Source organism: Tinamus guttatus, unplaced genomic scaffold, assembly GCF_059628265.1.
Source record: "Tinamus guttatus ecotype Peru unplaced genomic scaffold, ASM5962826v1 Tinamus_guttatus_pri_ptg000741l, whole genome shotgun sequence".
In the NCBI taxonomy this organism is placed as follows: Eukaryota; Metazoa; Chordata; class Aves; order Tinamiformes; family Tinamidae; genus Tinamus; species Tinamus guttatus.
Genome location: NW_028289275.1, coordinates 150,216 through 177,319, shown reverse-complemented (window position 1 = coordinate 177,319; position 27,104 = coordinate 150,216). Strand labels below are relative to the sequence as shown.

The 27,104-nt window shown below is 40.7% G+C and overlaps 1 protein-coding gene across 1 annotated transcript in view; it reads left to right on the top strand.

Moving 5' to 3' along the window:
* LOXHD1 (lipoxygenase homology PLAT domains 1) overlaps nt 1-27,104 on the top strand; it is a 131,891-nt gene that overhangs the window by 70,924 nt on the left and 33,863 nt on the right. Inside the window, exons 24-33 of the mRNA XM_088537278.1 lie at nt 505-633; nt 1,392-1,556; nt 5,496-5,677; nt 8,362-8,478; nt 12,276-12,438; nt 14,669-14,823; nt 15,700-15,909; nt 17,341-17,464; nt 21,546-21,754; nt 26,082-26,267. Of these exons, the coding sequence (XP_088393404.1) occupies nt 505-633; nt 1,392-1,556; nt 5,496-5,677; nt 8,362-8,478; nt 12,276-12,438; nt 14,669-14,823; nt 15,700-15,909; nt 17,341-17,464; nt 21,546-21,754; nt 26,082-26,267 (1,640 nt within the window). The remainder of the gene's footprint in view (nt 1-504; nt 634-1,391; nt 1,557-5,495; nt 5,678-8,361; nt 8,479-12,275; nt 12,439-14,668; nt 14,824-15,699; nt 15,910-17,340; nt 17,465-21,545; nt 21,755-26,081; nt 26,268-27,104) is intronic.

The window sequence follows — 27,104 nt, the reverse complement described above, 5'->3', positions numbered from 1 at the left end:
CACCAGCTGCCGATCTAAAGGCTTTAATTTCAATTACAAAAACAGTGCAGTTGACTGGGGCTGCATCCCTGAGTGGTGGATGTGGTGAATGATTTGCTTTCTTCGGCAATGAATCAGCATGCTCCTGCAATCCAGCCCTCCTCTGCCTCTCTGAGTGGCCCAGAAGTATTTAATCAGTTCAAGAGCAAGTCCTCTTGGAAGCAGCCAAGCTCTGCGTGCAGTGACTGTGATGGTAGTGAATTAATGGGTTTTCCTTAGCTGTAACAGCAGGCGCAGCAGTACTGGCTCTGTGGCCCTGCCAGTGCTTCGTTCAAAAAGTGCATGTGTATTTTGGGCCACGGATACTGCTACAGCTATTGAGCTAGGATTCTGAGTTAGAGAGGGACAAACCTTAAATCTTGAACCATTTCTTCACATTTTAGCCGCTTCTCTGATTCCAATGGGGACATCCCCAAAGGATTTGTTTCCCAGGCTAAACAATGTCTGTTTGCATTGCTACGACAGGGATCATCAGCCTAAAGGCCTCCAAGAGTAACAAGAACAAATTTGAGCGTGGGAAGGTAGATGAGTTTACAGTGGAGTCTGTGGACATTGGAGACCTGAAAAAAATCAAGATAGGCCATGACAACAAAGGTAAGATGACCTGCTTTGTTATGTGGTTTTCCTAGAGTGTTAGGCATGTAGCATTATAAAATAGTGTTCCTCCAAAACCCCCAAATTTACCTAACTTAATCTTTGGTGACAGATCCTTGCTGTTCCCACATCTGGTGCAGTCACTATCACTGCTGTTAATGCCTTTGTCATGAGTGCATCAATAAGAGCACAGTGGTAGCAATTGCAGGTAGCTTTGTCTCTATAGACAAGAGACAAAGAAGCACTTTAATTTTGCAAGATCCTTTCATCAGAGAATTGTCATATGTATCAAAACCCAATGGCTTTTTGTATTCCACATAAGGTCTATAGATTGAAATTATTGTCTCATTTATTTGCTAATGATTTTGTTGTTTCCATCAGCAGATGCTAGGTGCTTTTTAGACAGAGGTATGGGTCATCTACAAACAAGGGAAGCAGTGATAGGACATATGAATTCCTGCTCTATGGAGCATGAAGGGACATCTCTGGTAGTAGCTTCTCTGTTGTAGTACAAGAGCAAATTAACCCAAGTGATGGAGTAATTATCCCTTCCACATGCACATATTTAGCCTGTTGCAAATACAGATGTAAAAGACATTAGTTCAGACCTGGAAAGTAACAATCATATTTATGATTTCTATTCTTCCATTTGCAAAAGAGAACAAGATTTGTTTTTTCAGAGTCTCAGAGTCCAAAGCTTCATTTGTTATTGCCTGCGAAGGCTTTGTGGGTTAATCCCTGTATCCCTCTTGCCACAGGTAGTTCAACTGGCTGGTTCCTGGAGTGGGTGGAAATCGATGCCCCATCCTTGGGACGGTGCCTCAAGTTCCCTTCTGGACGTTGGCTAGATAAATCCGAGGATGATGGAGCCATTGAGAGAATTATCTTTCCTGCAGAACTGCAGACAAAGGAATATACCCCATGTGAGCAGAATGCCATTTCCCCAGGATATACCCATCATTACAGAAGACAAACCTCCATGAGCAAGCGAGGTTTTATAGACTTGGCCTCTCCCTGGATTTGAATCTGAGATTTACAAATACATCACATGCCAATTACTCCCATTACTACAAGAAAGTTAATCTGAGTGCTCTAGACTAACATTTCCTGCCTCCATGTGTTGTATATGCCATCAAAGAGTGTTTAGAGACCATGTGGCGATCTATGACTGTACTCTTGCACTATCTTTTTCAGATCCTTAGTCTGTTCCTGAGCTGGCTTCCTTGTCTCCAATTTTCCCTTTGATCCTGCTCCATTCTACTCTTTATGTTTCTGTAGTTAAAGCACACACTTGTGGTCTGTTTTCCAAGCTAATTCTCCTTGGTTGCCTGGTATCATTGGCACTGTGCATATCCCTCTTGTGGAATGATCTTCTTCCAGAACTACTTCAATACAACTTCAACTACTTCAACATAGAGCGTTGCACTAGCCTCTCTGTTCTGGCATTCTCCAGTTTTTCCTTTATTTTCATTTCACTTTGCTCCTTTATAAATTAATATCTGTTGTAAGCCCAGTGTCTTTCGAGGGCTCTTTCTGAATGCTAAGCTGATAATTCTCAAGTTGGCCATAGCACCCCAAACTTCTCTATTCAGGGAAATTCTTTTGCTGACTCCAGGACATGGGAATCAGATAAAACAGCTTCTTAGAATAAATTACATGAAACACTAGTTTTCTTATTCTTAGGCTTTTCTTTCCCTTGTTTATGTTTCATCCATGAATGTGTGTAAGCAACTTACAGCCCTGTATACTTGTATATTTGATTCCTGCCTCCCTGACCTGCCTTATTTCATGTTGTTGGAAAATTCTTCCTCACTCATGTTCAGCAGACTATGAAAGTTTGCTCTTCCCTACACTGAATGAGACACCACAATGGCGAGGGCCCAGGCCTAGAATGAAGAGTTGATTTCCATCCCAAGCCCTTCCAGGTGCTTCCTGGGGCACTGTGGACAATTGATAAGTCATTCATGCCAGCACACTAATGGGCCTAGAGCCTGAAATCCCCAAACAGTTGATAGAAATAATGATGTCTCCTGTTTCATTGTGTTCCTCAACAAATGCATGGATTGTGTCAGGAGCCACAGGATTGTGTCAAGTCTCCTGTTTAGATATCAAAAGTTAGAGCATATTCCTCCCTCTGCTGCTCAGTCTATTTTCTTCTGCCTCAGTTTCCTACTTTTAGTTGTAAGAATAATTGTGATAACTGTAGAAGACTGCCAGTCGCTTTGGAGTGCTGTTTATTTAACTATTTAATTACTGTACACTTGCTGGCCTACCCTCCAGTCTCCAGATCCTCACACCCATCAGTCTGTAAACTAAAATAGTCTCTTATTTCTCTCATTTTTTAATTTGTGCCTTTTCCATGGTTTGACTAAGGCATTATTTATTTCTCACCAAGCCTTGCTTTCTTTCCCTAAAATCTCTGAAGCAGAAGAATGGGTATTCTTTGCTGCCTTCTGCACTTTCATCAGTCTACTGGAAGAGACAATACAGGAGTCAATATTGCTGGACTCACATGTGCCTGTGTGTTACCCTAGTCAAAATATATTTTAATGCATAAGTTGGCTATATCATTTATTAATGCTTCAGCATATTGCAGGTCATAAGAGTTTCTGGGATGCCTTACCTTTGAGCACATAGTGTGTGTAAAACTGATTTTTGCCATCAGAAAATAGTCAGACCTCTCTGGCAAAAGGGTTGCATGAGTCTCAGTGTCATACTCGGTTGTTTCTCCAGTTAAACTGTTCCAATTGTGCTATTTACTATATTCTAGTATCCTAATTATTGACCTGATGGTTTCAGTTTTCGAGAGGTAACTAAGATGATCTGGCTTTCTTTTATTATGACTTGCAGCAGAATTGTTTTGCTAGGAAGAGATGATGAAAACATGTCATCGGCATCCCAATTAAAATCATGCCTGTGGAGATGCGATCTTAAAAGTACCATATAAATGAAACGGGAGCCTGACAGCTGAAAGTTGTGCTGCTAGTGACCTTGTTATGATGCTACTTTGCTGATTCAGTTCTCAGCTGATGTTAAAATTCAAACGACAGGAGCAAGCGTCGCAGACTTCAGCAAAGGAGATCATTTTTAATTCAAAGTGCGTAGCCTGTGATTTTGGTCTCTGGGATTTTTTTTCCCCCTTACATATCGGAGAAACTCTTCCAGTTTACCTGCAGCACAGCAGAGTGGATTTCATCAGGGCTGGGCAGAAAGAATATTAAGTACCTTCAGGCTTGCTCTCTGTAGAAGAAAACTTCATCACTGTTCTCCTGAGAGACGTTTTTAGAGAGCCTGGATTTTAATGAATGATTAGCCTCTGATATGCATAATCAGAGTTACTCCAGCAGCAACAGATATGGCGCCAGAAGCAGTCCCTCTACCCTAATGGAGATGCTGAATCTGAAATAAACCTCAAAGTACTGCAGTGTAAAGAACAGCAAAGATGACTAAAACAACTGCAGCGTAGGAGGGTGCAGGATGACAGGCAGCTGAAAAGGATGGGAGCAAGGGACAGGAAATGTTGGAAACTGGGTAGGTGGTGTATGGGACAGGGATAGCAGGGGATGGATCCTGATGGTGGTGCTGGGCATCACACGCTGTGCTCATGGGCAGCGACATGGAGCACTGAGATTTTTGTCCATTTGGGGTAAATAGAACTCTCTGCTGTAAATAAGCAATGCCCAAGTCTCACCTAGCATTTTCCTTCTACAAATTGCAGGAAGGAATTAAGAGAGGGGGGGGGTTATTTCAGTTTACCAAGCAACACACCTGAATTGACATGTCTTCATGACAGCAAAGTGTTTAATCTTCCATTATTATCAATGGTCATTCACAGGCAGTGAGTCTGGAGAATGCTTCAGGTAACCTTGAGGAAAATGGCCACATTTGCTCATTTTCCTCATTCTCCAAACTCCATTGACTTTAGTGGTTACATCTCATTTCACTATAATGGGGCTTTATCACACGTGCAGGTAGTGAACAGAGGTTTCCTACTCTGCGAGACAAATGCTGTCTCACTTTGAGGTGGGAAATTATTGACTATGGATATTCAGCAAATTGGTAGCAGAGCCCAGAGCAGAACCTCCATCTAATTCCTGGGTAAGGAGTCATACTCCAGTGGGACACTGGATTGAGAAGCTGTGAAAATAGAAAACGATGAGAGGAGACATCAGATTTTTGGGCAGTGGGGCATTCTGGAGGAACAAAATGAACAGAGAAAGGAAGTATATAAGGGCTTAATCCTTATTGAACTGTATTCAGAACTGATCTGGTAGCACCCAGTGTACCTTCTTTTTAAGGACTATATGTTCTCAGAGCAGAACATGATACCGTAAGAACCCCAGACCAAACAGTGGCCAGTGGAGGGTTTTATTTCTTTTTCTTTAGATTTCAGTGATGACAGCAAAAGTGGAGTTTCTACCCACAAGGCTATCTTGAATATTTATTTACTGCCTCCAGTTGCCTTAACTTCATCTGTGAGTCTTGTTGCTCAAAAATTTGTGAATTCGTGATTTGCTATAAGACTTGAGCTGTTGAAGTAAGTCTTGTTTCAATAGCTTTAGGTGGCAGGTATAAGTATACTGAGGATTATCTGATTTTGTGATTGAACCCAAATCTCAGTAAATGAATATGGATCTAGGTCAGTTGGCTATTTTAGGTTAAATACATTTCTCACTTTTTTTTTATCTGAGTTACCAAATTCAAGTATGACTTGCAGTATGGTAAGCTTTATAACCACAGATGTGATTCCTGCTCCATCTTCTTTACCTGTTGAGTTTCATTAAAATATTCTTAAGAGTGTTGGTCTGCTGCTGACAGACATTTTTGGTTTTGTTTTTATTTTATGGCGCTTCCTGAATCAGTTGTCCCTTACGAGATCACGGTGTACACCAGCGATATCTTCGGAGCTGGCACAGATGCAGATGTCTTCATCGTTCTCTATGGAAGCGATGGGATCTGCACACAGCAGAAATCCTTGTGCCTCAACAAGAGAGAACAAAGGATGTATTTTGAAAGGAACTCCGTGAATCAGTTCATTGTGGAGGTAAAGTCAAAGTTGCTTCTTGCTCTTACTTTAGAGCAGAGGTTGTCTTAAAGGGATTAGGAAGATAAAATGGAGTCAAGTGGATAATTTTCCACTCTTAGAGAATGATGTTCAGCTTTTGGGACTGTAGGAGGTAGTCTGCTCATGAAATTTGGGTTCAGATCTCTGTGCTGCAACAGACTCAGTGGATTCTGCAGCAAATATTTTCTCACTGAACTCCAGATGGTAGCAACTCAAAATTACTGTTACATGTGGCCTGACACTGTGTTAAGCATTGCAAGGACTAGTGCAATCTTACTATGTAGCTGAGATGTTCTAATATATGGATATGGAGACTTCCCTTCTATGCAGGGTTGAGATGCTCTTTGGAAGGGCCACATATAGGACAGTTTACCATTTCTTAAACTATATTTTACATATGATCCATTTCCTACACCAGATCCTTAGATTAAGAGAGAGTCTTCGTCTCTGTGACTGTGGGATTTAATATGTCTCCCTTTCCTGCATACCCTTATGGGCATATACATTTGCTTCACAGTTCACAATATTTTTAAAGGCAGCATAAACCAAATATTTGTGATACTGCCTTTATTTAAGGTCTCCAAATATCATTTCATGCTATGGTTTCAGAACCTTTTTGAAGGACCTGGGTCACTATACTTACTGCTTGGGTAGTATTTCATTAAAGATGAATATTTGGTTCAGCTGTTCAAACTCCACAGCAACCTCTGTCTTCTAGGACAGAGACTCTTATTTTGCTGTAGAAACTGTGATTTTTGACTAGCTGGGGTTACATTTTTGAAGGACTATTTAAAGGGTTTCCTGAAGCATTTGCACATATGTGCAATATGGGTTGGAATGCTCATATCCTGCAATACTCAGCAATTCCTATTCATAATAAGTTCCTATTGTTGACAGGTAGTTCTGCTCTGGCCTACTCTTTTGACACTGCTTGCTGTCCTCCCCTTCCCGCCTCCCTGGATGCAACATTTGCAGAATTCCATACAATCTACTTGTGTTTTAATTTTTTTTTGGTAAAATAATTGAAGGGAAATCTTAAAACAAACTTTTTGAAAAAATTAAAATCCTTCCAGCCCACAAGGGCATGAATCATATAATGAAACCTCAGCATGATTCCTTAAAAACAGAGAATAACATTTATTTTGGTGGGGTTTCCACAGAGACTTTCATGACAGAAGTTGCAGTTATCTGTAGGTATAAATCTTAAACTGTTATTGCTACCTCTTTATTTCGTAAGATCTATTTTGGTTTTGATATATTCTGAAACATTACTACTTTTTTTTCTTGGATGTAGCAAGTGGAAGCGCAGTTTGTTCTTTAGATTTATAACATCATATTAACTTGTCCCCAAAATTCATTTTTTCTTCACCAGTTCCTCTTGCTTTAGGAAAGGGATGGAGCAAAATTCATTTCTCTCTCACCTACCTGTGAAGAGCCATAATCTGGAGCTCAGTAAACCTTGAAGACAATTTGGGGATCTCAGGAAATACAGGCCAAGAACTGCCAGTTTGTCTTGTTTCCTTTCTGCCCTGTGTTTTGTATTTGCAAAAGAGGCGCAGAAAGTTAGACAGTTTAGAATTGAATCTGGAACATTTAATTATTTTGCAGTTGGTGTTGATACTGCTTAAAGTCAGGGCAGAATATGTGAAACCAAATCCAATTTATTGGTGTGGGAACAACGTGAGTACTACAGTCAGCCTTACACAGTCTGCTAAAATCTTTGTTGTCATTTCTTCAGGATGTGGCAATTTTGTCATTTGAGAAGCAAAGCTGGGAGTTGTCTTCAGTAGAATAAATAGAGAAGTTTCAGTTTTTTTAAAGTCTGTGAGAACAGTCCCTATGGACAGAAAGACAGCGGAGTGCTCCTCCTGTGTGTAAAATCTTGCAGCCAGCTTTGGATTCTGAAGTCCAGATGTATTAGAACTTACACCAAAATAACCAGAAGATATTGCATAGGAGCAAGTGCTGTCTTTCCTCTTCAAGGCTTTGGAAGGGAGGAGAATTAAAAGCCATGAAATAGTGACAATTAATTAATAAGGTGAGCCATAAAAAATAATAGCCATTTCCTGAGATACTGATCTTCTTGGCTACCTCAGAGCGGCACTTGAACTCCGTGGCAGAACATGAGTGAGACTATAAAATGCCAGACTGTGAATATAGTGTTTTGGCCTCAAAGCCATCCTTCCAATGTTATAACTGTGCCCTACCACCTAGTAAATTGAGTATTTATAAAGGATTATTTATGTGTGTGTGTGTGTATATATATATATATGTATAAACTATTAAAAGAACTGTACAAATATAATAGAAATAGAAAAACCAAGATGCAGCAACACTGAAATTTCTAAAATTTACCTCCACTCCCATTGCTACAAAGGAGCTTGAGATGTAAGATTGCTGCCATGCAACTGAATCCTTCTCCTACAGTGGGTAAGATGAATAGAACAGCACAAAATTTTGTTTTTCTGATAGACATTCAGGAGGATTAGCTAAATACAAGTTAGGGCATAAATAGTGCTGTTTAGTGGTGTTGTCAGCATAATGTTTGCTCCCCTGGGACTTCATATAGAATGGAAGTGGCAAATAAGCTAAAAAGCAAAATGGTTTGAAAGACACCTGTTGTTCATGCTGTATTTTTTCCTTTTTTTTTTTTTTTCCTGTAGCTGGAGGATGTTGGTGACATTATTGAAAAGATTCGCATAGGACATAAGGGTGGAGGGCTGAATTCCGGTTGGCATTTGGATCGTGTGGCAATTCGCAGACTGCTGCCAAATGGAAAGGTAGGCTGTGATACTCCGGAATACAATTCCATAGGGAGCTGCTTCCATCCCCTAAACAGATCTTCAGTATACAAAACTTGATTAACAGAGAAAAATGAATCCCTAGAGAGCAATGCACACTAATGAACTCGCTGGAGCTTAGGGATCTGGAGACAAGCATTTTTTTATATCTTTTAATCCTCAAATGTTCATTAAAAGACTATGTAATTTTTATTTCTAAAAAATGTTTTTCTCATTGTACCTTTTGACTAGAATAAATATATTTATTTGGTGATTTTGCTACTGTTCATTGGTGCGAAGCAGTCCTCTTGGTGGACTGACTATCTGGAAATCAGTCCCTTAATTCTGGAAGGATAAAGCCAGCAAGTCAAAACAATTAGGGCAAGGAAAATGTCCATGAGGGCAAGTCCCTGAAATCAGTCATTTAAAACCCAGCAATATAGGTCCTAGGACTTTTGGTTACACAAGTCACCAAGATTAAAGCGCTGGTCCTCTTTATCCTACCCACGTGAGAAGCTCTTCCTTGTTCCTGCTTTAGGGTGTTGTCTGTAACACCAGGAATGAGGCTGGCTGCAAGTCAGTGGATGCTTAGAAGAAAATTACACCTTCAGTTCAGTTTAGGATTGGAGCTGTGTTTGGGAACATCTGGGCTCTTTCCTCTGACTTGCCTTTTTCCTTCTTACTCTGAAATGATTTCAGCTTTCATCCAGGCTAACTGGAGAGAACTTCTCCATCCTCATTGCTGAGGTCCACTGCTTTCTCAAATGGCTTCTGATATCTAATGTTGGTGAACTGCTCGTTCAGGTGCAGTGAACCTATTTCTCATCTTGCTTCTTCCTTCAAAATTTCAGGGATATCCTTTACTCTCTCTGCCTCACTGAATGATTTACAGGTCTGCCTTGGATATTCAAGGCTGTATCGTCCTGCATAAGTTTCTACACTAGTAAATATCTTTTTTCTTGCTTCTAATTATCACTTTTTTTTCCAGGCCTCTATTGTCAGACCTGTTCTTTGCCTGTTGATTCGCTCTTGTCTTGTACAGCTTGATTAGGTTATGGAACAAGATGATGTTATCGGTAGTGATATTGGCTATGGGCTAGAAGGGATAAAGAGGAGGTTCTGCGTAAGGCATGGAAACCAAGAGAAAAGAGCTTCCTCTTTCTACAGCCACATCTGAGCACTTTAGGCAGCTCCTAGAGTTCATTATTGGGTCTTCTACCATAAGACCAGAATTGGGCTTAGGACTATGCAGCTGCACAGTCACTACAGTGTTTTTTGAAGGACAGATAGTGAAAAATGTGGGAAGCTAGAGGAAGGGAGGAAAACCACGAGCATCTTAAAATGGAGAGATTTGCAATTCTGCTGATCTTTTGATTATGGCATGGGGAAAAAAAAGAAGAAAGCAGAGCACTGCATGATGCTGCTGATGAGCCGCAGGATATTATGACCTGCTACAGGATAGCAATATGCTGCCAACGTTTCTAAAAGCTGTGCTACCTGATTAGACTGTTAAGATGTGTCTAGATATATCTATAGCATTGCAAAAGAAAAATGAGGTCAGTAACTATTCAGATGAAATTGAAAGCGCTTGGATAGGGAACTTGAATTGTTGCATGACAATAAAGCTCTGTCTAAGCATGCCAATTATATCTGATAATTATATTTCATTTGTCACAAATTGGGGAAGGGCAGAGCACTGACTTTTAGGACACTATCATATCATGCCTATAGCTTATGGTCACAGTCACACTCTCAACAAAGAAAATTCTGTTCCAAGCTATAAGAGGTTTTTACTGGGGGTAACACAAAATAGTGCACTTTACATCAGTTAAACATTTATGCAATCACTAACAAGGAAACTCCAATAAAAATTCTGGCAATAACATGGCGATTAACAATAACGACACAATTAACTCTTGCAGCAGCTGAGCATTATTCCCCATTGTGCAGCACTTGAGTCCCTAGGTATCCCATTACCAAATAAACACCGTTCATATCAACGGCATGTACAACCAACATTATCATCAGCATTACAGAGCAGTTAAAAGCTTCGGAAATAGAGGAGACTGAAGAGGAATCTCTAATGGAAAGAGAGCATTTCTGCACTGAAACATATTGCTCTGGAGAGCCCCTTGCTTCCCAGGCTGTAACAGGGGGAATATAACAACTGCAATTGCTGTTTGTTGGCCCAGGAAATAGTGAGATAATACAGGTTATATGGTCAGATACGAGCACAGAAATCAGGAAGCAGAAGTTATGGGGTGAGGAGTCATTAGGTGTTTATATAGTATAAATAACCTCTGAAGCAAAAATACTTGCAAGTCTGCATTCAATTGCAAGTCTTACATATTGCAAGTCTAAGGTTAATTAGCAGCAATACAAAGAGCATCAGAGAAGAAAACTGTGTGTATTTGACAGCAAAAGAGTTGGGCGTATTGGGTTCAGAGGATGGTTCTGCTACAAGTCATCCAAAACCTCTATCCAAAAAGGCTCATAACCCCAGCAGGTCCCCTTTCCTGGGGTCTGTGCTCAATGGCACGATATCTGGTTCACACCATGTTAGTTGTGACTGCAATGGGCCACTGATCCGAGGTGCACAACCAGCTTTTCCCCGTGACTGCAGCAAGGAGAGCAAGATCCAGCAGCTCGAGATAGCACTGTGCAGTGCTTTACCGTGACAGCAATATTCAGGATTGCCACGGGGAGATCTATTCCTTTCTTTTATTACATTTCAGCTTTTAAATATATAAATAGCAAAAATAAGGGAGCCCTGTTTTAGTTTGATAAGTAATTATGCACAAACAGTTAAGGTGCATGGTATTGTTATATATATTTACAATGGTATGTGGAGTTCTGGAGATAAAGCTTCTGTGCTACTTAAGGAGGGAAATGCTAAAGTTATCAGTAGGGGAAAGGCCATTTTTTTTCTTTCTTTGTTTAGTTACTGTGAGTTTAAAACTAACTTTTTTCAGTTCAGACTTGTGGGCTCTGCAAGTTTCATGATGGCTCATGTCCATTTCTTTATGGAGACACAGCCCGAGGTGACCAGCAGGCAGAGAGCCTCCTGCCTCTTACCATAATGATTTGTCTGGAATTGATTTTATTTACCAAGCAGAAAACACATGCTCTATTGTTTTTGCTCCTTTGATGATAGAAATCATGTTTGTTTCCACCAAAGTAAAGTCAAAACAAAGGATCAAAAACTAAATCAGTATTCTTCTCCTCTTAATGCACCTACGGGAATTGCCTGGCAGCCAGCTTGAGTCGCAGAATTATAGGGCAAAATCCTGGCGCATGGACTCAGAAAACAAAACAAAATCAAAACAAAAAAGAAACACGAAATACAACAACACTGACTTCAAAGGGAATGTAGCGTAAGTGAGGACTGAAGAGGGATCACAGAGTCTCAATAAACCATGGCTTCAGCAGGAACAGTGCAGTCCTGATTAGGAACTTGCAGGATCAAAACCAGAAACGCAGTGAAATGAGAGAGGGCAAAGTCTGTTGGATTGTATAATCCGTCTCACCCACTGAGATGTTTTTCCGTCTTTAGTGCTTTTTTTTCTGTCTCTCCAAATGTCTTTTTCTTGTACTTTGAGTGACTGAAATGTTCTGTCCCATAAAGATATACTTTCTGTCCCATCCTGTATGGCTTGGTGGTTGCAGTATCTACTGTTTCAAGTCCTGTTTCATACATGCACATATGTACATGAGCTGAAATTCCTTGTTCACAGGGCGCTCAAAAAGAGGAATTTTGAGCTGTGATCACCTTGCTTTGAAGAGTTTCTCTCTTTCAGGGTTCAGAAACTATCACATTTCCATGTGAAAGATGGCTTGCAAAATCTGAAGATGATGGAGAGATCATCAGAGAGCTGGTACCATCTGATATTTTTACTGAGAAGCTCATGAAGGATGGAACACTAAAGCAGATAGAAGAAGAAGTTGAGGACCCATTAGAAGGTAATATAATCCTAGGAGTATGTAGGGACTGATTTGCCTGATCTTTTAGTGCAAAGTACAGTTCAAGCAGATGAAATACTAGCACAAATTGTTCACATATATTTCACTTCCCATTTTCTGGCCTGATACCTGAAGCACTTGCATGAAGTTTTCATCCTAAGCTCTTTGCTTCCTTATAGGCCCGGCTGTTTCTATGTTTCTCTAGGTTTCTCTCTGTCTGTCTGTCTGTCTCCTATCCTTTATTTATTTATGTATTTATTTATTCCTCCTTCCCCTTCCCCCAACCTCCTTTTCCCACGCTTTTCCTATCCTCTGCACTTGAGGCAAATTATGAACCTTCTTATATCCTGGGTAGAGCAAATTGAATTCAGCTGCCATCTTCATTCATTGGTAACAAGATGATTCAACGGAGAAAATCATTCATTTCTATGTTTCTTTTCTATCTGAATCTGATTTGCATTTACAGTACAACATTGTCAGAGTGGAATATATATGAATTTTAAGTATGTTCCATTGCCAGGGCTTTGCTGTAGAGGAGAATTGAGCCTTTACACTGTGCCTCTGGCAGAGGAAGGTACGCTCTTTCCTCTATTAGCAACCACATGGTAGTTCATGTGAGATCTTTTCCCAGGGAGCGATAGACAGTTTTAATAACAGTAAGTGGCAAAACTGTTTGATGCCTACGTAACATTTTCTTTAACCTCTTAACCCATGTCACTTTACGTTGCATTAGTTGCTGGGTGTTAACCAGAATACCTGTCTCATTTTTTTTTTCCTTCTAAAGGCAAGGTCTTAAAAACAACTTTTGCAAACTGTGGAATGGGATTTATGGGTAATTGAAGGCTTTTTTGCTCTGGGATCTAGGACTAAGTTTGACATGTCCTCTTTTGGATATAATTAATTTGGGGCAGAAGTGATCTATATGACTCCTCATGTGTTTTGGGCACTAATGCAGTGTAAAAGATGGAAATTCCAGCTTATGTTATTATAATGATAGTCTTTTACACAGTAGACAATTTCAGTCTTGAAGCTCTCTAGAACTAGCAAGCAAAGACAAAAGAGGAATGAACTGATTAAACAGAATATACACACTGTTTCCCTCATTACCAATGTAGCAGTTGTTTGCACTTCTGCTAAGGACATAATAAGAAGAGGCAAACATGAAAACATGGAATCGTACCTAACTTGATGAATGGCCTCAAATGATAATCCTGATCCATTTCTCAGAGAAATAAGTAGAAGTCCTCCATGGACTACCAAGCAGATTAGGCCCTGTTTCATTGGGAAAGCTAGGTATGGAAGGAATAATACAGGTATTTTCTTTGATTGTGTTAATGAACAGAGAAGAATATTAACATCTGTAGTACACATCCATAATTAAGGCTTTCTGCCTCTTCCTCATTTGTGATGCCCTGGGATTTGCAAGGAGACATTCTCTAAGGCTTGAATTCTACCAGGGTAATCAGATCCTTGTACAGTTCCTAATTGTTTCCCTGGAAAGGAAACAATTTCCAGTTACTGTTTGTTTTCCCTGTGTAATTGGGACAAGAGCAGCAATATAAAAACAGGAGTATTTAACAGGTTTAGTAAAGCACATTACTAAAGATTTGATAGGGTTGTATTGAATCATCATTGAGCAAGCTAAACAGAAAGGGTACTTAAACAGTACAACTCCAATACTTCCTTAATTAAATACTGTCTGCGAAAAAAAAAAAAAAGGATTCAGCAACCTGCTCGCCTTCTGTTTTAGGAATCTATACAGATACATGCCATTAACTCCAGTGGTAATTGCACATCTGAATCCCTGGAGTTTGTTTATGGAAGATGGAGTATTAAGAATTCACAACACTGAATCACTTGTTCTCAAATGTAGGTCCCTTGAGCCTTGGTAGGAAAAGGTGCTGAGCTCCCTCACCTCTCATTGACTTCGCATCCAGTAATAACTATAATGATTCTTTGCATTTTTAATTATACGCTGTGTGCTCAAAGCAATATATAGGCATTGATTAGATGTAGAAAAGGAAAGTCAGCGAATTTCAGTCCAGTGGTTCCCTAGCCTTGGGGTTGTCATCTGAAGCCTTGAAGGATAAAGGAATCAGCGTTTTAACCCTCAAGAACTGAGTGATGAATAGAACATTTGGGGACAATTTTCTCTGGTAATTTCAGTATCTAATACAGACCTCGATAATCCACCTGCCCAGACACTGCTTGTCTTCTTTTCTTTCTGCAGTTCACACGTACAAGATAAGCGTGCTCACTGGAGATATCTACGGTGCTGGGACAGATGCTAATGTTTTCCTAAATATCTATGGAGATCTGGGGGACACGGGAGAGAGAAAACTCAGCAAATCAGAGACAAACTTCAACAAGTTTGAAAGAGGACAGGTACAAATGCAATACATTTTCCATTTTTTTTTTAGGTCCTTTAACCTAACAAGTGCATGACTGTCTTTACAGGCTGAGTTTTCCTGTGAGGGATGAATTGATTGATTGCATTTATGATGTTCATTATCTCTTAAAATGCTATCCGTGGTTTGTCAGCTGGGTATTGTGACAGACAAGCACTCTAACAAATGGCAAGATCTTTCTTTCTGTGAAGTAACTGATACAGAGACGAATTTTTAGCATATAGATATGATTTTTTTTCCTTACAAACTGGCCCGAATTTGCTAGTTGCAGGCTTGAAAGCACAGAAATGTGAAGCCATTAATTCCCAAAGACTCTATGCAATTGATTTTTCCCATACATAGTATATACTATAATTCATCTCAGAGCATGATAACTGAATACATCTTAAGCTGACTGTGTTTGACAAAATGACTCCGGAAATGGCACCCTGCAGTCAATCCGTGAAAAGTATTCATAGCCTGTTGTGGTGCTCCTCGGATATAATGATGGCAAAGATTTTCTTATCCAGATTGCCTATGCGAAGCTAACTGGATTAAAAAGGGAACTTTTTGTCTTAAAGATCAGGAGGTAAAATGCCAAGAATCCAGTATTCTGATTGTTTTCAAAAGTGGATTTTGTACAGCCCCTTCCAGAGCCCTTCCCTTCAGGGAGAAGAAAGGGCCGTCTCCTACAGAATTGTTTTAATGCACAGAAGATGCCTGCATAGTCTGGTGTAAAGCTTTTAATCAAACACTGTCCTGTGAAACAGGGTTTAAACACATATTGTGCTCCATAATCATAGTTTGCTTTTGTTGTGTCGATGATCTGTTGAGAACTCATTAACTGAATCAATTGCCACTGAATACCCTGTAGGAGGATACTTTTACAATGCAGGCTGTGGACCTTGGCATTATATACAAGATCAAGATTCGTCATGACAATTCTATGTTTAGTCCCGACTGGTTCCTGGAAAAAGTAGAAATCCTGGATGAGGACACAGAAGAATCATTCGTGTTCCTGTGTGAACGCTGGCTCTCTAAAAAGAAGGAAGACAAAAAGATAGAGCGCACATTTTATGAGCAGGTATGGTGATCCCAACTAATGACTACTAATAAAATTAAAAAATAGATGTTTCACACAGTTGAAGCTCAAGACAACTCATTAGAGACCTTTTCGACTTGTCTGAAGTTAAGCAGTGACTTGCAGACAAGTACCCAAAGTATGGCCCATGTCCTCCCACAGCATCATCTGGTCTGCGCTTTGCAGTCTCAGTAGAAAAATCAAAGGCTGCAAGGGAAACTCTTCAGCTGAGAGCCAAAGAAAAGCTTTGCTGATGAGCAACAGAGAATTTTGTCCTGCTGCCATCCTCACTGTGCCCGCAACGTGCACTGTAACTGGTTCCACTATCCAAAGCTCTCAAGCCAAAATACAGGGTCCTTTGACTTGATCCTCACTGCATCATGTGGGCTTCCTTTTCTCAGTTCCATTCTCCACACATGGCCAACATCGAAAGTCTAGTTTCTCTGCCAACACTTAGAGCACAGAATATTTTCTAATGAAATGCCCTTTGTATTGTGCATTCTCTATTGCTTTATCAGACTGGCATAGCTAATTGAAATTCAAGGTACACGCACTAATTAAAATTAGCAAACAAGATTAATAGACCTCTCCAGCTTCTATACAGTGAGGCATAATACAAAAGCTGATTTTGTCCATTGTAAAAAAGTCCATTGTATTTAAGAAGTCCGCTTTACAAAACACAGTGACATTTTAATTGAAAGTAACTGCTGAAATTATCGTTAATGAAATTGGGCCAAACTCATCCTCAGTTTAACAGAATGTTTGTAAGAAGAATTACATCATGGATGAATATTGCCATATGCCCCCTCAAAATTGTAGCAGATAATGCTATGAATTTTTGTGGTTATGCCTACCCAGATGCTCATATTAATTCCCTCATAATGAAGGAAAGCTTTTATAAATATATATATATATATATATTATTATGTGACTGTGTGGTAAATCACATGCCCTCACATTTATGGGGCAATGGCACCAAACTCATCTGCAGTAACTCCTCTAATGTAATAGATGTTTAGTATCATTCAACTTTGTAGTGCTCTACTTACAGTCTTTGACCTGTACTAGGTGGATTAGTCTAACAGCACTATATATGCCCTGATAAGCAAATCTGCTGTTCCATCTGCCTGGATTTTCCATGGTTATGGCTCATACACAGATAGCAGAGAAAAAAACACAACAACATCGTTAAGGTCTGTTAGGTCCATTGCACTGTAACACACATCCGAAATGGCCTGTCAAGGTTACTGTGATAAGGTAAATGAATGACTTGAAGTAAGTTGTAAGAAGTCATGTTATTTTTGAGCTTCAGTGAGCAAAATGCTATCTGGAAGACTGCAGGGATTTCTTGTAAAGTTGTTCTTAGAGGCACATAAGAACAGCTGACAATGTTGCGAGCACTGAACCTCATTACCCTCCTGTACATGTAATTAGAGCTATGACGGTGAACGGAACAGCCTGGACAACTCATCTGTCAGTCTTTCAAGCCAGGATAGCAATGCAAACTTGAAGGAAATGAAGAAATCCAGCTTGGTCAAGATGGCAGAAGAAGGATCATGTGAGCGAGCAGCATGTTTAGTGTATGCATGTGTGTGTGTTTGGCTTTCACGTCTCAAAAAGTTGCATTTGTCCTGGTGAAGAGCAAGGAGGAGCAGAAAGGCAGATTGTTGCTCCTGGAGTTGTTACCACTTTGGGAAAGGCTGGATCAGGTGTTTTAGTGTTTATTGATTTTCCTATAGCTTTCAGACCTTACCAGTGGAATAAGTCACAAAGTTAACAGCAATTTCAGCATTTTTTAAACCTCTTCTTGCTCTTCTATCGAAATCTGTGATACACTAGAGGGTCAGAGTTACTGCCAAAAGATGCGAGTCCTACAAACACTGTGGTGCTTGGTAAATGGTTAGTCAAGGATTTGCTGTTTGCTGTCACAGACATATAAATGTATAGGACACTTCTACAACCCCATGTCCCTCAGGTATCCAAAGATAGGCGAGTGCAGCCAGACCATCAACTTGGGAAAAGGAACTAGTGAACAGAATCCATGGGGCCTCCTCAGAAAGAGGTGATCCTAAACAATCGCACTAATTTTTCTGTTTCCTCCTCCACTACTGACTTCATCACATATAGCACCTAAGAGGTGAGCAGAAGTGAAGGCTCTCTGAAAAAGGGACTGCTAGATGAAGGGAAGAATTTATGCAAACTTTGTATAAGTTTGTCTGAAGTATCCCTTTAAGTTTGTAGTGAAAGGGACTGTGGGCAAGGCAGACATATTATCACCAATAGCAGTGTCCCCTGGGATGCTGGAAGCTCTTTTCTCCATGATTCCTTAATGTATCTCTTGTTGCTGATACCAGCTGTCTTTTTCCTCCTAGATGTTCAATATATAGCATGTTAGACCTAAATTTACAAAGGAAACTTGGAATTTCTTGAGACCTTATTTGACATGCCTGAACTGCCTCCCTTTTTCAGGATTGTGCTGGTAGTGCCTCATCATCATCAGCGTCTTCTTAATATGAATTTAAATGTAATTTATTTTGCAATATTGCAGGTTTTTTGTTACAGCACATAACTACATCACAGCTTCTGTGAAGCTGAGAGGGGACTGGGACACCAGGAGCTGAGCAAGAGCTAAGCATATGTCTTTTGGCTTTCTCTTAGAAAACAAGCTTTGATTTGGAGCACTCAGGAGGATTTGTTCTATTCTAGAACGTGGATGGTCTTATATGTGTGAAGGGAAGATGAATCTGCAAAGGCTTTCAGACACTCAAAGACAGGGCGCCTGGGAACCCTGGATTGAGGTTTTGCCTCAAACGACTGACAGAAACAGTTGATGGCTCTAGCATGTGGCGTTTCATCACTAAGCTCTGTCTCTTGAGACAAATAAAGCAAAGCTAAAGATAAAAGAAAAATCCGGTTTTGGATTGCAGCTTTTAAAAAGTGACATACACTGGACTGTGTTTGCAAAAAACAGTATTACTGCAGGGAAGCTAATCTTGCTAGGTTGCTACTCGTAGGAAGTGGGGAAGAAGAGGATGGAGCTGGGGCCCTGCTGTACAACCCTCTTGCGCGATCGGTGTTTCTTTCCTGACTGTGATCAAAGCCTAGAAGATCAGTGTCAGTCAGATGAATTTGTAAATTTGAGGAAAAATGCTTGAGTTCATTTATTTATTTATTTATATAGCTTCTGATCAGCCATGTCTATATTCTGATACTTCAACTTAACATTTAAATTGCAGTTATGGTTCATTGTTATTGTTCACTGAGTCTTCTAGTTTTAGTGTAAGGGATTCAAACGTATTGTTAAAATACTTTGTTTTAGCAAGTAACTCATCATCAGCCAAGTCATGTGTAATTTTTGTACATGTTTTCATAATCCAAAGCATGTGCAAAACAATGAATATTATCTTAAACTTCTACAGTGAGCCAACTGAAGAATAATGGAGTTTAGCCTAGGAGTTCAAGATAGCTTGTGCTGACATGGGCCAAGGGAACTCACATAAGTGATTACTCTAGCTGCACTGATGTGTAGTAGCTACTTGTGATGTTTACCTATCTGGGTTACATGTCCCTAACATATAAGTCTGCACAATACATAATGCTATGAATTATTTAACCTGCTCTGTAACCCAAGTGTCTCAGGGCCATCCTTTTTTTGTAATCCCATATTGTGCTCGAATGAAAAATAAGCGATTCCCATGTTCTCTCTGATACTACTTCTGTGGTGAGACAATGGGTACCATCTGCTATGTTGACATTCCATGTAATTTTGCAAATAATGGGTGAAACATTAGTATGTCCCCTGAGAAGCCATCTCCAGCAGAGTAGGGATAGTTCCTATCATCTCCGTTGTACCTGGGTGGTCTTTCTTCTCTGAGTCCTGGAGCTTGTCATCACCTCTGTCCTTGTTGCAGTGACATGGTCTCATTAAGGAAAATTGCATCTCAAAGGAGCTTCAGATAAGATAGATTGAGAGAGCCAAACAGCTGCCTCCTGAGCTGGATAAAAAGGCAGCTGTTAACTAGTCGATTAAGGAAGGCTCCACTAGGATGTGGCACTGAGACTTTTTGGGGAAAGGGCAGTTTCAGTGGCTCCATCCTGAGTTTCCTGTGCCCAGTGAAGGTGAGGCCTCTGAGGAGGAGGAGGTGATGTGAGGACGAAGTATAGAGAAAGGTCCTGTCAAATAACAAACTCCATGGGACCTGGCCTAGGGACCTTGATCCATCCTGGAAAGTGGTGTGGGAGGTGGTGTGGTGTTCATACACCTCTTTAGAAACTCAAACCTCTCTGGGCATGTGTGCCTTTTAATGGGCCGAGCTCAGCAAGGGTTCAAGGAATCAGGGAGAAGGTCCTTCCTACAAACCTTTATTTGGGCTCTTTATTGGCTGCTAATATCAGTAGCTCCAGTGACTGCTTCATGAAGAATGCATTGCCTATCGTTATGTTGATGTGCACAATTAAATACAAATGATACCCTATGGGGAGAATAATTCTCGTCTAATCTTTAGTCACTTTTGTGCTGGTATGAAGATAGTGAAAATTTGGGATGAATGAAACTCTTTGGGTTCTAGTCAGTGCAGAGGTAAGAACAGATGTGGTCTCCTTGAATTTATGCCTTCCTTGATCTTGCTGAAAGTTTACAATACAGCTCCCTGACCGTCAAAATCTCCTCGGTCACCTTGAAGGAATTAAATATCAATCCCAAATGATCTGAAACTTGGTCAAGTTTTAGTCAAGGTTTATGAACCTTCTTGAAAGTGAAAAAGTGATGATGAAAACTCAGGTTGGGTTTGTGACAAGGCAAGTTTCAGAGCTTTGAGTTTTGTCAGAACGTTTTGAACAGCCATGCACAAATGTTCTGAGAAATCAGACAAGTATTCATCATCTAATTCTGCACCATCCGCTCGATCTACCCAAATGAGCTTTTGGAAAGCACTTGAAAAGCAGTCTGGCACTTCCTCCTTTTTGACAGCTGAACTGAAATTTTTGAGAACTACATAAAACCCAGCTAAGCTATTTCCCAAGACCTTGGCCTGAAGGTTTTTCCCCAATAAATATCATTCTGTGATGATATAAAATTACTGAGTATCCTCCCTCTAATAGAGAGGAGAGTCACAGTTGGCCTGCGTCTTATGAAGGGATGCTGAAACCCTGAGCTACTGCATAGATCAGTACAAGCCTTGAGACAGAATATCTGTCGTTGTACTGGGGCATTCAGGTGGTGATGGTTTACCTTGGAGTCAGCATAGATTTATCTGCTTTTATTGAACTGTAAGTGTAAGCTCCTTTTGGTCCAATAGTTTGTTTAAGATTAGAACACTGACTCATCTTCAGGAAGGTTGCTTAGTGTAAGTAAAGATTGTCTGTTAGGGGGAAATCAGGACTTTGTTATACCCCATAGCCTTATTGCAGTCAGGAAGGCTGTCTAGGGAGATGAGCCCTTGCAGATTTCCAAAAGTAATTCCCCAAATAACTTTATATCCCAGTCCATCATGAAGTTATGCCTTCTCCAACTGAATTTGACAGGATACCAAACTGTTTAGCATGAAATAGTGCTTTCTCTCCTGGGAAGAGACTTTCATTTTCTGAAGACTGGGGTATGTAGGCAGGTTTGCTGATGACGAAACGTCTGTCTCTTGCAGTGATCCCGTATCACATCACTGTCACGACGGGCACAGAGTTCGACTCCAGCACCGACAGCCGGGTGTACATCATCATCATGGGTCCTCAGAAGGTGCAGACGGAGAGGCTGTGGCTGGATCTTCCAGAAGGGAAAGACGAATTTGCAGATGGTTCTGTGGAGAAATTCTCCGTTTGGGGTCTAGATGTTGGAGAGATCAAAAAAGTGGAGGTACTTTACAAAACTTTAGTGTGGTCACTGGAGGTGTGAATGAAGCACCTGGTCAAGGAGAGAATGTGTTTATGTTTAGTACTGAAGAAAAGGCACCTGAGTCCAAAACGAATGTAAACAGGGATGTGTTAATGAGATTTCACATGCATCCTAACCTGAAAATAAGTACTCATTATGACTGACAAAAATGAGAACCTTGGGAGGCAGAAGATAATTTTGAAATATAAGAAAGTTGTAACATGTCTCATTTTGGTCCTATCTCTTAATATTGTTTTTTTTTCTTAGCCAAGCCTTGTTACTGACAGACACAAGGACCATTCCCAGGAAGAAGTCTTCCATCAGTCTTATTCCTAGTTGATTTTTACAGTACTTCCAGTTGGGTTTCATAAATTGCCTGCAGTGAGAAACACATCTTGTATAATTTTCTAGCTAAACATGAAATTGTTTTCACAGCTTGGAAGACCCAGGCTTAGAGAACAAAATTAATCATCTTTCATAAGTAACATGCACAAATAGATTTCAATGTAGGAACCACTCTTTTCTACTGTGGCTCCGGGAGACAGAATTTGCATAGCCTTTCTGTCACTGAGCTTAAACTTAGCATGAATCTACCAGACCTTCTGTGAACATCGTTCTTGTTTCACAAAGCAGTTCTGTCTCCTGAAAGCCTGTTGTAGCCCCCAAGTGCTGTAATCCCCCCAGGTCCTGATGTCTTTGAGAGCCGATTTTATTTTATTTTCACACCATACCCTTTGTTGCAGTGCATCTGTCTATTTGCGTGTGCTTATGTATTTAGCAGGAAGGAACTGGAAGAAATACAAAGACAGAAATATTAACTAATTTTAAAATAATCTTTGCAGTTGTACATCCTGTTGCAGGAGATGATGGCTAAATGGAAATGCCCACATTAGCTTTCATTTAAGAATCAGAGACTGACACCTTGAGAAATCTCCTGACTTCAGATTTGAGTTTATCATCAAGCCATTTTCTTAATGCACTCCAGTTGTCTGGTTATTATGAGTTTTAGTAGCGCTGCCTGTCTAGCCATCTCAGGGTCAAATTTTGAAAGTGATGCAAGGACATAAATCCTTCCCTTCCATCCTGTGTACACATGGAAATAGCCTGGCCATGCCAGGACACAGAGGGAGGAAAAAGCCAGCATAACCCCTCAGTGTTGGAGAGAGAGGGAGAGCTGCCTGGAGAAGAAAATGGGCAGGGATGGTGGAAAGCACAGAATGAATAAAGGCTGGAAAGGACAGAGAATAGGGAAAGGACAGAGGGTTCAGGCACTTGGTAATGGAGGTAGGCAGAGAAAAGAGATAATAGCAAAACAATAGGAATGGGACACAAGAAAAGGTTGCAAATGAAATTCAGAGAGTTAGGGAAAATTGAAAACAGATATTTCAAGCTGAATAACATTCTTCTGCACTCTCTTATCCTCGAGCTCTGTGATCCTGCCACTGTTCTGCCTCACTTCTTGTTCACTTTTCCTTCTTAGTTTGCAGTCCCACGTCTCGTGGCTGGAGGAGCCATCTGCTCCCGGCTTTGTGCTGCCTTTCACGCGTGCTTGGAAGGGCTCTTCTTGTTAATCCACGTCCCAGCAATGACATCTACGTGCCAGTCTGCCTTGGTTGCTATGGAAGCAGTCCATATTTTCCTTGTAGAAAATTGCAGTGTTCAGGGACATTGCAGTAAATTGCTAGTTATGTGCTTGGGAAAAGCAAGGAGGAACGGTTCGTTCTCAGATTTTGCATTTGGCTGCTTCTAGAAGAAGGCTCTGAATGTGAGCTTCTATGGGGAAATAGCATATGGGGAATTCAGTTTCCAGAAGCCCTCCATATTTTAGAGCATCCCAAGCAGTAGGTTGCAGAATTTAGTAGGATAGTTAAGATCTGCTGCGTGATGCCACTTTCAGTTTGGTATTTTCTCCTGTTGCAAATATGCTGGAATGAAAGCAGAAACAGTGGAAGATGATGTAATTTGAAAGGGGTCCATTTATACCTGTCATAAGCTTGCAGCTGTAAAAATTACTATTGGTGTAGTTTGAGAGAGACACTGGCATGAAAATAAATAACCAAAGTTATCAGGCATAGACACCTTATACTGTGTCCTTAAAAGCAGCTTAATATTTCTTCTCTTAATGAACAAAAGTATCTTTATTCTTAAACTGCTGCTGCTGCAGAAAGGTGTGTTCAAAAGGGTCCTGCATCAGTCTGTGTATCTCTAAACCACTTCTGGTTCAGAATCTTCACAAGCAGAGGGTAGAGCAAAGGACATGCAACTACTGCAAATGTGAGTAGGGACCTCAGCCTAGAAACGCTCTGGTCTCTCTAATATTCTCAGCACCTTCCAGAATACGCAGGAAATCCCATGTTTTTGCATCTTTATCTACTTCTGTATCTCTACTCTATTTTTTCCCTCTGTTCTTGTATTCAGTTTAAATGTGATTGTGAGCCGTTCAGTGAAAAATGTGTATCTTATCCTTTGTGTTGTGCAATAGCGCCCAAGGGTCCCCCAAAGACCGTGGCAACGAGCTAGGAAGATTTTCAGAATAGATCAAGGAGGTGTCTGCCTTTGAAATCCCACGATTTTAAATGGGCTCAAGCACCTCAACCCAAAAAACTCATCTTGGTATTGGTACGCATGTCCAAGTCTATATTGCTTATATGACCATGACTTCAGATTATTTGCTGTATTGGCATGGCCTATCCAACACATTGCTTTGCACTGAAAGGTATTCTCATGTGGTTGCTCTTACTGGGCTAAAAACCTCAGAACTACGAGCTTATGAACGAAGTAAATCCTGGTGCGCTGCTCCAAAAGTCCAGCCACAAGGATGATTCAACACTGAATGGAATTCTGCTGAGTGAGGTTTATGTTGCTTTATATGTTGGTTTATGTGCTGGGGGCTCTGGGAAGCCTGAACAGAGGGTCTCGGAGAAGTGCAGGATGCTTTCTCCTGGTACATTGCCACTACCAAAGGCATTTGCAGTGACAAATCTGGTGTCTGGCAATGTCTTGGAACGGCGCTTCAGGAGGTGGCTGTAATGAACCTAGAGGAGCAGCAGACTTTGATGGGCCCCAACAGGATTCTCCCTCCAGCTGTTCTCTCCCTGCTTCACTGCTGAGCTGTTGCCCCACACTTACTTTGCTGCTTTGTCCATGTCATCCCATGACTGGTCTATAGAAGCCATGCACAGCTTCTCAGAGGGTCTTTGGGTACGGAGAAGGGCAGTCAGGCTAGCAGAGGGGGAATGGAGAAGCAAGTGTCTATCCGCATTCACCTCATACCCCTGGAGTCGCAGGATTAATGCATCGGTTGCAGACTTGAATTTCCCCAGTGGTTAACTCTAATTTTCTGCAGCTGCACAGACATTAGTGTAGTAATAATACTCCTAATAGTAGTGATGGCTGAGACAGTCAGACAAAAAAGAGCAAGTTTCAGGGGAAAGAAGATACAACAGATATATCACTTTAGGTGCAGTTGTTATTAAAAAAATATTTCCTGAGCAACCCTTCATCCTAGTAATATTTTTAATAACAGAGAGCTAAGGACCACTTTTTCCCCAGTAGTGCCACAAACAACACTTGCTCTGAAAATAATGAACTGTAAGTTGTTCTTACATCCAGCCTTTTATGTGCAGATAGTTCCCTGGAATGACTGGCTGACTGAGATGGTTTCTCACAGTACTGCAGTACGTAATTATGCTGATAAGACCAGACTGCTCTCAAGTTCTTTAAGAGGGATACTTTTGGGTTATTGAAGAAGTTTGCACCACTGGTGGTTACCTGAGGTGCCCCCTCCCATTGGGTCCTGCCTCAGTCTCTTTGGTTTTGGCTCTCTTAAACTTACCCTTATGCACTTGGACAGTGGCTCTTTGCTTTTCCTGAGTCACCTGTCCCTTCTGTCCTTTTAGCTCAAGTTTTCTGAGCAGCTTGTTCATCCATGTGGGCATCCTGCCACTCTCACTTGACTTCCTGCTCATTGGAATGGACCTGATGGAGCAGGAAGAGAATGGACAAGTTTTCATGTAGGTTGTTGCTGTCTGCCTCTGTCATGCTTACATGTGGGGTTGGTAGTGTGCTGCCTTCTCTCATGCTCTGCAGAAGATGCCTTGAACTTCCTTGCTCCCATCAGTCACCACGGATGCTAACGTGCCTGCTTTTGGGCAGCAATGTTTGGTGACATTCCCTGTTGAAATGGTTTGTGTGATGCTGTGTGTGGTCAACAGTCTTGGTCTCTCAAGAGCAGTTAAAACACCCTGTCAAGGTCTCTCCTCTGAGAAAAAATCCCCTTTAACAAGCAAGTGTTTTCGGGTTCTTGCAGGTGGGCCATGATGGTGCTACCCCTGAGAGCTGCTGGTTGATGGAAGAGCTCACCATCGTGGTACCCACCAAAGGTGTCATGTATAATTTTGTCTGTAAGTGCTGGCTGGCCAGAGACAAAGGTGACGGTCTCACATCACGAATCCTCAACATCCTGGATGCAGACTGTGTTAACGTTGGCCTCAAGGTAGGTCCTAAGCTCATCTTCTGCCTTTAGCAGTTGCATGGACCTGCTTTGTGCATCAACAGTGCTAAGAAACAGCACAGAAAGTCCTTCTACCTTGACTTCTGCATGTGGCTTGAGCCTTTTATCTTCTGAAAGTCAATTTATTATTTCTTTATGTTTGATTTAGCATTGTTAGCGCCAAGAACATTGGGTAATAATGAGGGGTGGATGCAGCTGTAGCATCCAACAGATGAAAGGACAGGATAGGGTGGAGTGGGTAGGGAACAATTCAGCAACATGTCCACATCTGGACTCAGAGCATCCTCTGCACTGTACCTTAATTCAGGTATAAAATGATAATATCAGTAAGTTGCCAAAGCAGGGAGAAAATCGTAAGTTTGATCTTTGAAATGAGTAAGTGATTAAAGCTGAATATGCAACAGAAAAATATAGTCTTTTCTTCAGTATGTATGAAAGTGTTGAAATGTGCTCTATGCCATATTTCAAACAAATACAAATTGGAAAGCCGAGCTATGTTGATTTGGGTGTAAGATTTACAATAGAAATAACAGTCTGGGTGACTGCAATCAATGTTGTGTTTAATGCCTGTATGGCAATTTTAAATCTCTTTATTTGTACCTCTATTTATGGTGAGGTTACACTTTCATAGTACATTAATTTTTCTTTATGTTCTCAATTGATTCCCAAGTCAAAGCTATTCTCCTGTTTTTTTTTTTTTTTCTCCAGACACATAGAAGTGCGATAACATTTTTAGCATCTGTGAAGTGTTCAACAACTCAGCACAAGTTTCAGCAGTAGAATTTACCTAAGAGGGAGAATCAGCTTACTCAGGCTGAA